Here is a 15,883-nt window from a genome sequence, read left to right on the forward strand (position 1 = left end):
CTTATAAAGTACCACATAAATTGTTGGCATTTAACGTGAACTATATCAGAGTGAAAACATTGTATGCAGGACTGTTAGCAACCATCAGCTCAAAACTACAGGCTTTTTAAGTCTTCATAAATACGGTTTTACTGAGCAAAAGCCTTTCAAAAGCAGTTACACTGCTAGATTAATGCTACTTGATCTTATTTTTAAACCTGTAAGAGCCGATACTTTGGCAAGCTATTACTAGGTTAACTGCCATACTAACTGATTTCTTTTATCCGCAGCGGAGACTCAAAGTCATCAGTGGTTCCAACTTCTCCCTCAGCTTTGAAATATCACATGTAGGGATGAGAAAAGGGCTGGGGTCAACGCTTTCCAAGCCTCGGCCTCCTGACAGATTTTCTTCAGATGACTGGGATGTTGCCCGGGGTTTGGCAAGAGCTGTTATTGCTGGGATACTTCATTGTGTACACCGGTTTTCAAAACGTATTTTGAAAACAGCGGGGAGAACGAAGATTTGAGAGGTTGCTTGGAGCACAAAAGAGGACATGAAAGGAGGTACAAAGGTTGATGCTGGAAACAAGTCAAAAGAAACCGCCTGACAGATGGCACCCCAGAAAGGAAGGGCCTGACGGTAAGATTCAGATATGAAAGAGAAAGTCCGTCCAGATGGTGACTGACAGCTCTGATTACAGAACCCAGCTCCCATTGAAGGCAATGGGAGCTTCACTCCAGTAATGAGGATGATGGCAACAAAGACTATTTTTTTGAAAATCCTGTTCTCTTGCTATGAAATACTCTGGAAGCACTCGTGTAATTCTAAAATTCAAGCCCTGACGCCTGGTCAACAGTATAGGTGACATATCACACTGCAGTTTGTATACACGAGCCAGGACTATATAGCAGGCACGTGTTTAGGAGAGAGAAATAAAACAAATTACTGCATTATAGGTAAAGGTGCTGTGCAGTAGCAGGTATTAGCAAACAAGCTTGCACTGCTCTGGGGAGACCTTATTGTGGCCTTTCAATATGTAAAGGGGGCTTATATGAAAGATGGAAAGAGACTTTTTACCAAGGCCTGTAGTGTGGCACTGCATGGGCTTTAAGGTCCCTTCCAACCCAAACCATTCTATGGTTCTAAAACTAAATTCTGGGAGAGTTCTTTAAAAACACCTTTAGATGTACTGCTTTGCATTAGCAACTTCACATTATGCTATTCACTTTAAAAAAAAATAGGAAAGGGAAGAAGAGATGAGCTTTTATCTTCCCTGGTTCCTGTCAGCAAACTCCTCGGTGGTGTTCTGGTAAGCGCCTGGCTAATCCCCGACCAGCTCAGCCCAGAGAATCCTGATAAGTAAGGTTTCCTGTAAGTAACCTCCACTGAGGCAGGGGAAAAGAAATGATTTTTTCTTTATTCTTAGCTGGTTAAGATACACATTCCTGTGGTAGATTCTATTCACAATGAAATACAAAATACAGCCTTGCTATCAAACAAAGTTCAATACCAGGAAAATGGGAGCCATTTGGAAATAGCAAAACATCACCATACGTACTGAAGAGTTCAAGTTACAGAGGAAATGAATGTACAGCTCTGCAGATATTCCACAGAGTAATTTAAATATTTTCAGGCCATAGTCTCCTCTTTATATGCAATGTTTCAATGTAGGCAAATATTTCCCTTCACTACTAAAAAAAACCCACCCTGAAATGAAAACCACAACCCCGCCAAGCTGTTCCACATACACTGACACAATTCCACGATCTCAAACTTAAGATGTTCCTTGTGACACTCCACCATATTCAGCACGTCCCTGCTCTATCCTGAGCAGGAAAAACCTAACATTTAGGAGAGAGGAAAAGAGAAAGTGTTGCATAAAGATTAAAAGCAAACCAAGTACGCAGAAGACCCTGGGATCCTATTGCTAGCACCTAACAGAGGATGGACACGATGGGCATCAGTGCCCCTGTAAGTGTCAATTAAAGTTTAGAATCTTGAACTTGTGCCTTTAGTCTCCCTCAAATATCAGCTCACGCACTGAGACGTGCATTTGTAATAGGGGAACGCACATTTGCACAGTATGACAGCTGCACTTAGACTAAGGTGTGTGCTTTCTCGGGGTGCCACGTCGCAGCTTCACTGTGGAGCTGCAACACTGACCCAGTCTGGCATTTATTGTTCTTTCTGGCTTACCAGAACACTCTCCAGCACCCAGTAACTCGGTCAAAATCTCCTCCCATTCCACAGCTTGATCACCTATCTGCAACTACTACGGATGACTTGAACTTACACATTATTTGTTTAAGAATGACTTATAAAAGTCAAACAAAAAGGTCCATCTAGTCAACAATCTGTTTCTGACAGTGATCAACAGCAAATCCTAAAGACAGATATAAATACATGGCAAACAAACAACTTTGCTTCCCTACAGTATCCTTCCAGCCTCTGGCGACTGGTGGTTCAAGGACTTTGCAAGCCAGAGGTGTTGTCTTCAGCCCTAATGGATTTTTCTTCCATGAATGCATTCAGTTGTTTCTTGAAGCCCTGTAAGCTTCTAACATCCCCAGTCCCTGGCTCAGAAAGCTCCACAGCTCAATAACCTATTGTACGCAGACCTGTACCTGTCACTTGTTTTGAACCCGGTACAGTATTTAATTTGATGCTATTATTTCTATTGAGAGAGAGAGTGAATGAAGTGACGCCTGCGTGTCTTTTCCATGTTACTGTCTTCTCAGACACCTCTATGGCATTCTCAGTCCTCTCATCTGTCACACCACAATGAAGCCCTGAATTAATTCAGCCACCCTTGATAGGTATCTTCCCCCCCACCTGTGATGATTACAACTGCACAAGAACTGCATGCAGTATTTGAGAGTACACAATGAATTTACACAGTAGTCATAACAATGTTATCCTCTTATCCTCTTGGAAATGAAAGCTAACATTTTCATAAAACTAATATAAGCATCAAGAGCTCCTTCCTGAGTAGCAATTACTATGTCAAAAGTTATTGCTGTATATGTAAAACTAGGATTATTTATTTCCCCATATACATTATTTTATATTTATCCACATTTTACTTCAGAGGGCTAGACAAAGAAAGACAGAAGATTATGTGGAGAGATATTTAGCTATAGCGGTAAAACTCTGCCTGCATCCTACCCCAAATTTCCCATTTTTTATTTTCTCTCTCTTCCATTATATAAACTCTGCCCATTATAGTGAATCTTCCAAACACTGGCTAGTGATCCCACATGTCATTTGCTTATGCCCCTGTTTCCTAGGCATAGATCATCTTAATTTTCAAGCACCTTGGAAGTACCTCAGGCTAACAACAACCCCAAAACATAAAAGGGTTTTCATTTTCCTTCCCACGGTTCCTCTGAGGCACTCAGAATGGATCTTTCTGATCTTGTTTTACATCTGTGACTCCTGTCAAGTGGCACAATGTTCAAGATCTCTGCTGATCTCCTGAGCACCTCAGTCCCTGCCAAACCACTGCTCTCCTACACAACGCAGAGGTCTTAAACACTGTTTTTATCCCTCTTAGATAGTTAGTAGACCTCTAAATTAGTCAAAAACATTGGTCTGGGGAGGCGCATCTTTGGTTTATTTTAAGCAAATTCCTACGAGTTCTGTGTAGGTGCACTTTTGGGCCATGACTGGAGCCAGTTTTCAGCTCCTCTTCCAGAAGATCAATTTAATAAAAAAACCTACAGCCGCAGCCTGAAGTCACTGGTGAAACTCAACGAGTTACTCAAGTTCCCAAAGCACAGCGAGCCTGGGAAGTCCAACATCTTTGAAGGGTGGGCAATGCCAGTTTTACTGACATAAGACTGCATTACTAGATTTTCTTATTGAGCTAATGTTTGTTTGTTTTTTTTTAAATCTGCAGCATAAGCTGCCCATAATGTTAGAATCTGGTGGAGAAAGTACAGTACATCTTTGCAGAGAAAAGTAGCCTAGATTAAAAGAGGGAGACATATTTGGGATGTGAAAAAATACATCCCTGCATTTTGAAAAATATGCAATAAGCCCTCATTCCAGCTCAGTTCTAAAGCAGAACACCGCAAATAACACTTTCCACCTATAAAAGGGACAAGAAATATAAAGTTACCCACGCAATAATGAAGAATGCAAATTTTACAAGAAAAAAAATTAAATGTGCTGCTTTTACCATTAAGGTTTTAGGAAATAATCTGTATTGCAGAATTTCCCCACCCTGCCCCACAAATGACGGTGATTTCCCACTTGTGGTCCATAGCCGGGGGTAGAAAACCCTCCCTTCTCCCAGTTTTGATCCCACTGCACCTCTCAGCCCTCCCCACATCACCCCACACTGAAACACTGCGGGACACCACACTCTGCCCAGCCCTGGCAAAGGCGGCTCAGGGGGACACCCACGTCCAGGCTGCCCGTGCCCAATGTGCCCTGGGGAAACCGAGCCCTCCTCCGCTCCTTGGACACCCCCTGCAAAGCCCATCTCCAGCTATGGACACCAAAACCACCTTGAAGCACGGGGAAGTGAAGCAAGGCAGCCCCACTAAGAACCTCCCCTTGCCTCTGGCAGCAGCTCCAAGAGCATCACCAAGCTCCAGCCTCCACACTGGAACATCCCCAACTACTCAGTCCCTCGGGCTGCCAAGGAAGAGAGAGGCTTTTTGTCCAAGTCCGGTGTAGCAGCACGGGTCTGGTGGCAAGGGCGTGGACACCTCAGGTGCCATCAGCAGCTCCCCACCTCACCAGCGTCCCCCTTCCCATGGCAAGACAAGCCTGCTCTCCCAGAGCACCGGCACGCGTACGACAGAAGCAAGCGAGCTTAGACAGCCTCCTCTCCAGAAGGGGCCTCAGTTTGCCCCGTAAAAATATGAAGCATGCTTTATTCATGCATTTTCAAAGCACTGCAACATTGAAAGGCCACAGGTCATGTTCAGACGACGCAGTTAACACAAAACTACGAGCTTACTGCAATCAAAGTAAAATATTCCTCACTGGCACTACTGCAACAATTGACCTAACCTGGGGTCATTTTAAAACAGTTTAAAATGCATCATTAGTCCAAGGTATATTCCAAAGCAGCCTTACTAATATGCTGTCATAAATTAGAATAGAGAAGCAAGGTTGCAGTTCGCATGCATTTAAAAAAATAATAACAATATACGCCAGAGATGGAGATTAGAGCAACTTGAAACAGAAAGCATAGGAAATACAATAGCAACGTGACTTAGAAGTTCCAGAAATATATCTGATGGGATCTATTTTCCTTATTCTTCTCCTGGCTGTACACTTTCCTTTCTTTTGTGTTTCCTTCCTGTCACTTCCATCCTAACACTGGCAGGTTCTCGCTCTCCGGTATCATTAAAGGAGTGAAGCTGGTCTCTCTAACAACCAGCGGAGTAAATCGGAGGTTAATCTGCAGCATGAAGAGAATGGAAGAGAAGGTCGGTTGTTTTATTATTTCAGATCACACATGTCAGGAGAAAAGCAGGTTATCAAAGTATACTGTGAAAACAGCAGCCTTGGGCAAGTGTTCCTTGAACAAACTTGTGTTTGGTCTCCTGAAGAAACGTGTATGAGAGTCCATCGTCTGAGGAGTAGAAGCAACTAATGGGAAAGACTGGAGAGAATCAAGGGCATAAAAGAAACAAGACAATACCTTCATCGCCTACATATTTCAAGGCTTAGAAGTAGAGAGGAAAAAAAAAGTTCAGTAGATGGTCTAAAGTTACCAGTGTTCAAAGCCAAACATAAAGCCAGCCCACATGCAATCTGTGCGTAAAGAGGGTGGGGAGGAAAAAACAAACCAGAAATCCACATTTATTTAAAAGAAAAAAAAAAAAAAAACAACAAAAAACCAAACACAAACTGGAAAATGCCAAAGACACTGTAGACTGTGCTGAATTTATACTCATAAACATACGCTTTTTCATGCATTTGCAAGGTGTCTTTCACAAAATCCTTCCACTCCTACCAAGATTGTTAGGGCACGTTACATCAAGAAAAATAAACTCCCTCTCTCTGCAGGAAGCAAAGATGGTCTCCCACTGCCTCCTGCCCATAAACAAACACACAGAGGCAGGCATGTGTGTGTGTGTATACATATAAAAACAAAAGGAAAATCTCAAAGCCCACACTAAAAGCCATTTCTGAAGAATCTAGTCTACTAATAACTTCTTTATAATGCACTGAAGAGTCTCAATACACTGAATTTTAGTTTTAAACTCAACTGGGTAAGGATTTTATTCTCGTAACTCCCAGAACAAAGGCTACAACACCACAAGGACAGGGCAGGTTTCCCCAGGACCGTGTCTGGGGGTGACAGCGTGCGCGGGCACTCAGCGCCCGTGTCCTGGGCCCGCTCACCAGCGTCCGTCCATCATGCGCATCCATTCCAGGTGCAGGAGCAGGTTGCTGCTTAGCAGGATGCCATCTCCTTTTCCCTTCTCCCAGTACAAAATACTGTTTTTCTTCATTGCTTCTGAAGGAGACATCTGTTGTGCGTCTTGAGCAGTTGAAGAAAAATTCCTCTCTGGCTTGTTCGTATTGGAGCTGCTTCCATGAAAGCACCTTTCCCTTCAGAGCCTCTGCGGGGGGTCAGCACGTGAACAGCTCTTGGAATTTCTGAGCAGTAATCTGCTGAGACACCACCTCGGTTTTATAAAAAGTCAGCCTCACGTTAATGACAACTCTTTGTGAGGCAGTTTCTCTCTACGCTTTGTGTATGGATGGCCTCAACAGCCCCTCGGCATCTTCACTGCTCGTGGCGCATCCCCTCCTCGTGCAGCGAGGGGCCAGGGGAGACGGGGAAGGTGACACGAGGCTGGGGACCGCATTTCCACCGGGTTTGGTTCCCAGCCCTCTGCAGCCCTGCTGCTCGCTCCAGGAGCTCCAGAGGTGCCCTGCAGTCAGGGCAGGGCTGTTCACAGGGCTCGAGATGCACTTTCAGCCTTGTTTTTAAATTCCATTGGTGTACAGAGGCAGCTGGAGGTGAACACAACTTCACACTAGCAAAGCACAGGCTAATACAGATGTTCCAGCTGCACATTCGTTGGGCTTCTATCTCTTAAATGCATTACTTTAGGGAAAACGGAGAGATAAAACCACTTTTCTCCCAGACTGCTATACAGATCAAGAAGTGATACAGGCCCAAATAAAATCTGACCGTCATTAGGAGGAGTGTCTCCATGTACTTGCAGAAACTCCCACCACTTCACTATCACTGGCAATCACGTCAAGGATGCCCTTACGCTGAAAAAGATTTAATAATCTGATGTGAAACACAGGTTAAATGTACTGCAGGAATACTTTGCTGTGAGGCTTTTGCATGTCATTTTTGAGTTTTCTGCTCATTTTTACAGCCATCCCTGGTACTTTTTATGTCCGTGCGTGCTGTGTCTCTAATGATTTTGTAACTTTAGTGGAAAATTCGTTACTAAATATCATAAAAGTTCTGGATTTACATTTTTATACTTGTGTTATAATTGCAAAATTTGATCAGCAATTTGACTGTCACTTTAGTTTATGTTGAGCAATTCTGGAAAAACAACATCCGTTCAAGCCTGTCATTCATTTTGCATCCATATCAAATGCAGCTTAAAATGCAGTCATTTATCAGAGCCTGAAAAATAGCAATATATTTCTTGTAGGGTGGCATTAATGTGTCTTTTTCACGCATTCCCCATGCTAATGTGAAACTACCACTCTGTAGAAAAAGCAATCTAAAAATTTCCAAGAATCAAGCAATCCAATGTAATAATTTACCCAGCAATCAAATGAGATATCAAAAACATTAAAGAAGCTGAAATGTGTTTTTGAAAAAACAAAACAAACAAACAAAAAAGAAACAGAAAGGAGAAGGAGAGAAAGAGGCAGGAGATGGAGGTGTGCTGCTATGTTGAAAGTAAGGGCTTTCCCCACTGATGGGCCACAGTAGGTATTTTGCCTCTCATATAAAAAAAAAGCGTGAATTATTTCCATGTATTGCATTCTGGGCAAGACAGATGATTCGGAGCTGGGGAGCCACGGAAGGACACTGGTGCTGCATGAGATTTGGTGCAATTTACAGCCTCTTCTCAAGTTCTCTAGCTGTGGCCAACTACTGCCGCATCTGCGCGGGCTCTGCCAGGGACTGCCAACATCTTGAGATGTTGCAGGTGCCGGTATCTGTTGGAGCTTCTCTTATGGGTGGGACCCTCTCAAACCCCCCATGGTTTGACCTTGCCTTCGCCGCCGCCACAGTGCCAAGCCCCAGCAGCATCACCCAAACAACTCGTTACGGACACAACTTTCAGGACACCTGGGACTGGATCACAACACAGAAAGACTAACTGCCTAGGACAGACAATTCTCTCATCTATTCCTGCAATTCTCTTACCTAATGCAAAACTGGGAGATTTTAATCACGGTGAGGCAAAACCAGACGGGCTAATAGACTTCTCTCGCCCTGCAGAAGCTGTTAGCACGGCAGGAACACACAGGCAGGGCCTGTATTCCCCAGGCCTCGGCTCTGAACAGACACGGGGAGCCCTTCTTCATCGACACCAGAACTTGGCACGGGCTGGCTATTACATCTTCTTGCCTGTTCGAAGCATTTGTTTGCGTTCTCCTAGTACTTAATTTATAGAAAACTATTTTCGGAGAGCAACAATAAGCAAACAGGCTAAAATTTTCTAAACAAACTCATCTGTTATTCTATTTTAAGTACAAGTATGAAAAATTGTGCTTCTTTAAGCAAATGAGCGCCTTAAGTTAGTCTGATAAATCTACACTTACACACTTCAGTGAGCAATCCAATTTCCAAGGCACCTGTATTAACACTGGTGTCCTGACCAAATTCTAGTTCAGATAATTACTCTGCCTGGCTAAATCTCTTAGCAGTATCGCAGCCGTCACAAACTGCTGTATAGCACAGAAGTAAACTGTTGAATTGACGTTGCATCTTCAGCACGGAATCAATGGTTTACCGCTGACTGATGAAACCTTGAGGTCGTACGGGCCAGACTGGCCGGTCTACTATGTCCAATCTGCACTGCAAATTTGTGTAGGTTTGCTCTTCTATAGCGTTTTGTCACAAAGAGGCGGGAAAGGATTTCTCTGTTGAGGACATGTTTTGAGAAAGATCACCTAGCCAAGCCCATCACCCAGCAAAACTCCTCCAAAGGTGACAATTGTCAAACCAGTTTGAAATCAATGAATCAAAACAGAGCTTGACCTTAAAAACCCGTTTACACTGGAATTCTCAGAAAGGAGTTGGTTCAGCAGGTTTACATCTCCTAATAAAGCCTTTTCACATTCTAAAGAAACACTAAAAAAACTGGAACTGCTATTTCTTTCATTCAGCGTAACTTGGTCTCCTGACCGTGAGGAACATTTATGATAGATGTAGGATTTTTAGCTTGGGATTCTTGAGCTGCATTGTGTTTAACTTGTCAACCTCCGTGTTAATTTCTTTCAGCCTTATTTAAAGTAACCAAACATGCCTGCTCCTGGCCCCGATCCATCGAAACAGTGAGAAAGAGCTCCATCCATAGGAAGAGCTCAGTTTTGCTTCAGTCCAAAGCTACAAATGGGTGCATCGGCGCATTGCTGGACAAAGACCGTAAGGTACCCAGTCCAAGCATTAAAAAAAATTTAAAATTAAAAAAAAAAAAGCTGAATTGTTCTTTCTTCTCTATAGGAACAGACAGATGCCTACCCACAGGGTGGCATCTCGGGCACACGCTGCCCTGCTCCAGCTGGGATGTGCCCAGGGCACCGTGACGGGTCCCCGACCCAAACGCCGCAGCGACACCCCCGGCATTCCCCGCAGCCGCAGACAGGGAGGTTTGGGTGAGAAGTGAGCAGCGTGTCCCAGAGAGGGGACAAAACACAGCCTGGGTGCTCATCACCGAGCAATCCTGCATCCCACAGCTTCGGTGGGACCACGGGGCCCCCTCGTCCCAGTCCTTCCCCGGGCCCAAGCGCTGGCCTGCACAGAGCCTTCCTCACCTTGTGCTGTCATTCGCATCACTCTGAAATCACTCTGCGTAGAAAAACAAAAAAGTCACTACACGCAACAATACTAGCTGAAATGCATTACAAATGATGAGTTAAATGGAAAGAAAACTAAATACAGAAACCAGCCCATTTTATCCTGTAAGATATACTCTGTTTAGTAACATTCCTGAAAATTGATAGGTATTAAATTAACCACAGGAGGGCTCCCTCTGGTATACTGAATACAACAGAAACATACTGCTAATTGCCAAAAATAATATTGTATCTTAAAAGTAACAAAGGTTTTAGACCTCAAACGATATTTTCCTCAGTAGGCTCCAATATATACAAGGGAATAAAATTATACACGAACAATGCCGATAAAGAAGTGAATTACAGAAGCATTGACTGTGTGACTGTTAAATGGCAAACGCGTACTGCCAATGCACCGCGTTTTCAGGCACTAAGCTCTGTTTTGCCGTGCTGCGTAGGGGGGGCCGTGGGGCTGACCCCGGGGGACAGAGGGCATGGACCCCAGCAGGCCCCGGATGATGCTGGGGGGAAACACAGGGACTTGCCAGGAACAGCACAGCCACAGAAACGGGGACACTCAGCAGAGAAAGCGACACTTCATTTCATCAGTGTTTTTTACGGTGGGCCACACACTCTTCCTAAATAGTGCACAGTAATGTCAGCAATAGTCAGGCAGCTGCTTTTTTTTTTTTTTTTTTTTTGTAGACTCAGGCCTGTTTGTCACTCTATACTTGATTTACCCCCCTGCTAAAGAGAAGCAAAACTCTCCCCCCGCCTCACAAGTGTGTGGCGAGAGCAAAGGCGAGTCACCGGGACAGCGGAACCACCTCCGCGAGTCACCGTCGGTGTCTGCCGGAGAGAGGGGGCTGGCTGCGTCCTGCCCAAAACACACTCAGCACAAGATTTTGTCGCTGCTGAAATCAACGGGAAAAGCAAGGGAAAGACAGCCAAGTGGGGGAAAAAGAGAAAGTGCCACTTCCCAGGTGCAGCTTTCACGCAACCCCACAAACGCAACTCACCAGCCCACGCTTTGCACTGTGCTGGCACCGACAGGCAGCAAAGGGAGGCACCTCTCCTGCAACTGCTATGATTGTCAGAACCTGTACAAAACATCGTGCTTTGGGGTAAATTTGAATTTTCACCTTTTTTTGACTTCAGAAACCAATGACTGTTAGCAAGACAGATTTCAGGCAGAAAACGCTCCCTGGATTCAGGAGCCCAGGTCAGGACTTCCCCAGCCCTGGAGGGCGGATTTTGTCCCGTTAGCCAACTGCAACACAGGCCAGCCCCAGCGGGTGCCCACACCGGGAGGTTAAAGGGGCTGCGCCAAAGCGTGAGTGGAACGAAGCCAGAAATCTCCCGTCTCTCCTGGCCTTACACTAAAGCACTGCAGTGATACACCTGTGAGTACGTACCGCAGAGCATCTGTGACTACGGGATGCTGCTCTTCAATTTTAAGTCAGGAGATTTGACGCCGGGAAGCAGGAGGCGACAACTGCATTTAAAAAGTCCCAAATGCAGTGGAAATGCCCCCAGGGTTCCATCACTAGACTGCCCTCCTTTCAGCAACCACGCTGGCATCCCGTAACAACAGGAACACACGCCTCACACCACTTTTCACCAAATACCGGTGTTACAGGCAAGCCACTGCAGGAAAGCTGGCTCTTTTGCATGAAGTTACTTTTCATATATTGGAAGTATATAAACAGACGAGGACAAAGCCTTACTGTAGCCAAGTAAAGTAGCACTAACTTCAGATAGCCAGGGCTACATCCTACTGCTTGTACTGCACTGATGCTTCTCCTCCACAGAAAACAAAACTGAAATTAGAAGTTTTATCAGCATAACTTAGTATCCAAACACCCCGGCCGTGGGATTTTGTCAAAAGAAGAGATCAGACAGGATACCTATATCTCATACATAATATTTCAGTGACACCCCCCTCCCCCCCCCAAAAAAAAGGACAAAGTTACACTAACTAAAAACTGTAATCAAAAGTCAAGGTGACCATAATGTGTTAAGGAATTTATAAGATTTTTATTAAAAAGGCAACAAAACACCCTGTTCAGTTTCCCTTGTTCTCATAGTACAGCAAGGGAGATTGACTGGAATTTAACCAGAAATTGATTATATTTTTTCTTCCTCGTTATATTTTTTCCTTTTACTGTCAAACTGTATTTTATGGAGAGCTTGTTGCTCCATGTAACTCAGAACCTTAATACCTGTACCTTTACCCTTGAAGTTCCACTTGTGATACACCAAAAGTAAATAACAATAAACAAAATATAAAGATCAACTCTATCAAGTTCACAAGTGAAAACCTCAGGAAAATATGGTAGGTTAAAAAAAGCCATGGTAAGTTTGTGTGAAACACTTAGAGGTTAATAATGCTTATAGAATTAACGTACAGTGATCAAAATCATTAGCGCTGTCTGAAATTAGGGTTGTCAATACCACTTTCTCACGTTTTAATCTTTCCTAAAGAAGAAAAGAGCTTCTCTGCCCAGAAACAGAATCTGCACGATGCAAAAAATACTCTTCTGTAACTTATTTGGTCACCTTAGAATTCCTGGGTAGCTCTAAAGCGCTCAAGTGCCCTCTTCGAGGCAGGGGGAATGAGACAGCCCCAGGGGACACCGTTCCACACACCAACAGAAGACGCTTGCACCCTGCACTGCTTTTGAGCGGCTTCTCTGCTTACTGCTGCCAGGGTATCAAACATCCCTCCTCCGCCCCGCCGCCGGGGCGAGCGCTCGGGCGCTGGGAGAGGCTGGCAGGGCGGTCTGGGGGCGTCTGCTTCAGCAACGTGTGGGAAAGTTTAATTTGCAACTACTCAGAAAAATCAGGATCTCACCATGCCATCTCCTCCAAAAAACCCTGAAGATCAGTAACATTAATTTAATTGCTATTGCAACACGATGGCATGTTCATAAGCCTTACTGCTGAGGTCAGCAGACCAGTAGACAGGCATTTTGCCCACGGGGGCAAAACCATCTCAGCCGACGGCTCCGTCACCGAGGGCTCTGCCCCTCTCCCCACAGCCCTAGTGCCCTCCGCTGCCTCGTCCGTGACCCCACACCTCCCGTACCCCGACACGGCCTTGGAGCGGGTCAGAGGAGTCTGCTGCATTTCAGTTAACTCACACTCTCGTTAACTCACACCAGCTACTGAGTGACCGAACACCTCAGGGGCAGGGAGTGGCTGCTCCGAGTGCTGAAGTTCTCACATCTACTAACTTCATAGCAGGGAAAAAGCTATATTTCCATTACAATACTACTCCATGATTCCTGTGTTGTCTTTTCTAGTATGACCTCATTTTCTAGTGTAGTCTCGAAGAAACACACTGACCATCTTCTTACAATTTCCTTTAGATTTAAAAGAGTTGAACTCACAACTTGCATCTCAGCCCTTATTCCCCGTATGCCCTTTGGGTTACAACGCACACGTCAAAGAGTACCATAACTGCATTACCAGCCTCCACCTCAGCCTGCTCTCCTCGCCAGGTAACACCATTGCCAACATCACGGCAACCCTGCCGGCGATAGCGGAACTGTGTTAGAGTCAACTGTAAGGTTCAAAGTTTCATTGCTCATTTGTATTGTCTTCCCATTAGACAGTTCCACTACTGCTCAATTAGTATGCAGGTGGGGGAAAAAAAAAAGGAAGAAAAGAAAAAAAAGGGAAGGTAGTAAAAAGCCCCTTTCAGAAAACCTAGCTTTCAAAATTTGCTGGGGTCTCATTACAAGCCTCAGCAGCCCCTCATGTATGCTCAGCCCCTGTCTCCAAGGGCCCCTTCCACCATCTCATCCGTTTTATCTCCCCTGGAGTGCCATCCAGCCATGCTCTACTTAGGGTGCGCTCTTCAGCTTGAGCAATTCCAGCTCATGTCAAGGCATGGCTTTTTTAAACAGCCTCGCAACAAACACGGAGATCGTTATTTGCATTGAACACCTTTGCTTTCCTAAATCTCAAAGTAAAGCAGAAACTGCAAAGATGACAGCCTGCACCTTCTAAACTAATGACAGACACTTACGAGTCTCTTTCAGCAGAAGTTACCTCCAACTAAAATCTAGCACCTGACACCTACTGCATTTTAAAACCCTTGGAAAAATAAAGCAAGCTTCAAATCACGATGCCATCCCTAACTTCCTCCCGGAGCGACAAAGTATCTTCCATTCAGCATATTTCATTACCCAAAGTTCCCATACTCTGGAGGACTAACTTCTGTAAAGGATAGCTGTATTAACAGAGAATCACATACGTTATCGTTCAATTGAAGCCGTTGACTTAAACACATTTAGTATGGGGAAAGCGCATTATATACATGGGTGATGACCCTTGAAATTAAGACTACTAATACAGCAAAATGATACACGATGCTGTCTAATACACTAACATGAAGGCTACGGAAGTGGTAAACAAGCTAAAAGATCAAACAATCCCATAATTTCTTACTAATGATCTATGAAAAATTTATATTCTATTTAAATTACACTGACAATTACAGTGTAGGAGCACAGCGCTCCCTAACAGAACAAATACAAGCTTTGGTGGACATTTAAAGCACCGCGTTACAACAACTCCCTAAAACTAAACTTCGCTTAGCGCAGGTCGTGCCGTGATTTACGAGCCCCACGCAAACCCAGCGAGTCGAAGAATAACTTCGCAAAAAAACCAGCTTGTGCCAACTGCTGCTATTAATAACGGCGACCGAGGCGGCTGCAAAGCGGAAAAGCGGCGGAGTCCGCCGTGCCTCGGCCCGGCGACACAGGGCGGCTCTGGGCGGGGAACGGGCCGGCGCTGCCTCCCGCCCGCTTCCCCGCAACGAGCGGCCACAACGCCGAGGCGGTCGGTCACCTCGGGGAGCCCGAGCCGGCTCACGGCCACACGCGCCGGCGCAGGGGCTATGGCGGCCCGGCAGCACCGCGAAGTCGCGGTAAAAACTCCACTTCTCCTGGCGGCACCCACAGACCGGCACGGCCCCGCGGCCCCCCGCGCTGCTCGCTTCGCCCCCAACTTTCTCTCCCCACACGCACGCCCCCCACACAGCGCGGCGGCCGGACGAGCGCACCCCCTGCCGCGCCGCCCCGCGCCCCGCTCCGCGCCGGGACCCCCGGGGGGCGGTGAGCGCCGGGGCGGCGCAGCGGGAGGCGGCAGCCCGCCGCCGGCACCGGGGACCGCGGGGCGGCGCGGAGCGGCTCTCCCGGGCGTCTTCGCGCCTACCTGCGGCTCGGCGGGCTCGGCGGGCTTCACCAGGTGCTTCTCCTTGTAGAGAGCCCAGAGGCCGATGTCGGGCAGGAAAATCAGCGCCGCGGTGAAGAGCAGCGTCATTTGCAGGAATCGCTTCTGCTTCCTCTTCATGGCCAACGCCGGCTGCTCCGGGGAGGGCGGCGGCGGCGCAGCCCCGGCGCGGCGGGGACGGCTCCTTCCCTCCCCGCTCTGCCTCCGGGGCCCCGGCGCCAAGCGCAAACTTCGCCCGCCTCACGGCCGCCCCCCCCCGCCTCTTCACGGCCGGGCGGGGCCGCCCCTCGCGGCGGCGGCGGGGCCGGCGGCCGCTCCCCCCGCCCCGGCGGTGCCGCTGCCGGGGCAGCGCATGGGTCCACCTGCGCCCGGGGCGGGCGGCGGCGCTGCGCACGGGTGGGGGAAAGGGGGGCGCAAAAAATTAAAAAAAAAAATTAAAAAAAGAAAAAAGAGGTGAAGCCCCACCAGCCGAGCTCGGCAAACAGCGCCGCCCCCGGTGCGCGGCGGCTCCTGCCGGCTCCGCGGGAGCGGCGGGGCTGCGCGGATCCTTAGGCCGCCCCCCTCCCGCCCCTCCGCGCCCGCGGCGGGGGCGCGCGGCGCCGTGAGCTCATCGCGCGCGATCCGCCAAGTTTAAACGGAACGAGGGAACGG

General features: G+C 46.9%; 1 protein-coding gene across 2 annotated transcripts in view; it reads right to left on the reverse strand.

The window, feature by feature from the left end:
• GALNTL6 (polypeptide N-acetylgalactosaminyltransferase like 6) overlaps positions 1-15,484 on the reverse strand; it is a 453,529-nt gene extending 438,045 nt beyond the window's left edge. For both annotated transcript variants that reach the window (XM_063335688.1, XM_063335686.1), the window contains exon 1: positions 15,215-15,484. In XM_063335688.1, coding sequence (XP_063191758.1) covers positions 15,215-15,352 — 138 coding nt within the window. In that variant the 5' untranslated portion in view covers positions 15,353-15,484. The remainder of the gene's footprint in view (positions 1-15,214) is intronic.
• Between the last annotated feature and the right edge of the window lie 399 nt (positions 15,485-15,883).

This window comes from Chroicocephalus ridibundus, chromosome 5, assembly GCF_963924245.1.
Source record: "Chroicocephalus ridibundus chromosome 5, bChrRid1.1, whole genome shotgun sequence".
NCBI classification, from domain to species: Eukaryota; Metazoa; Chordata; class Aves; order Charadriiformes; family Laridae; genus Chroicocephalus; species Chroicocephalus ridibundus.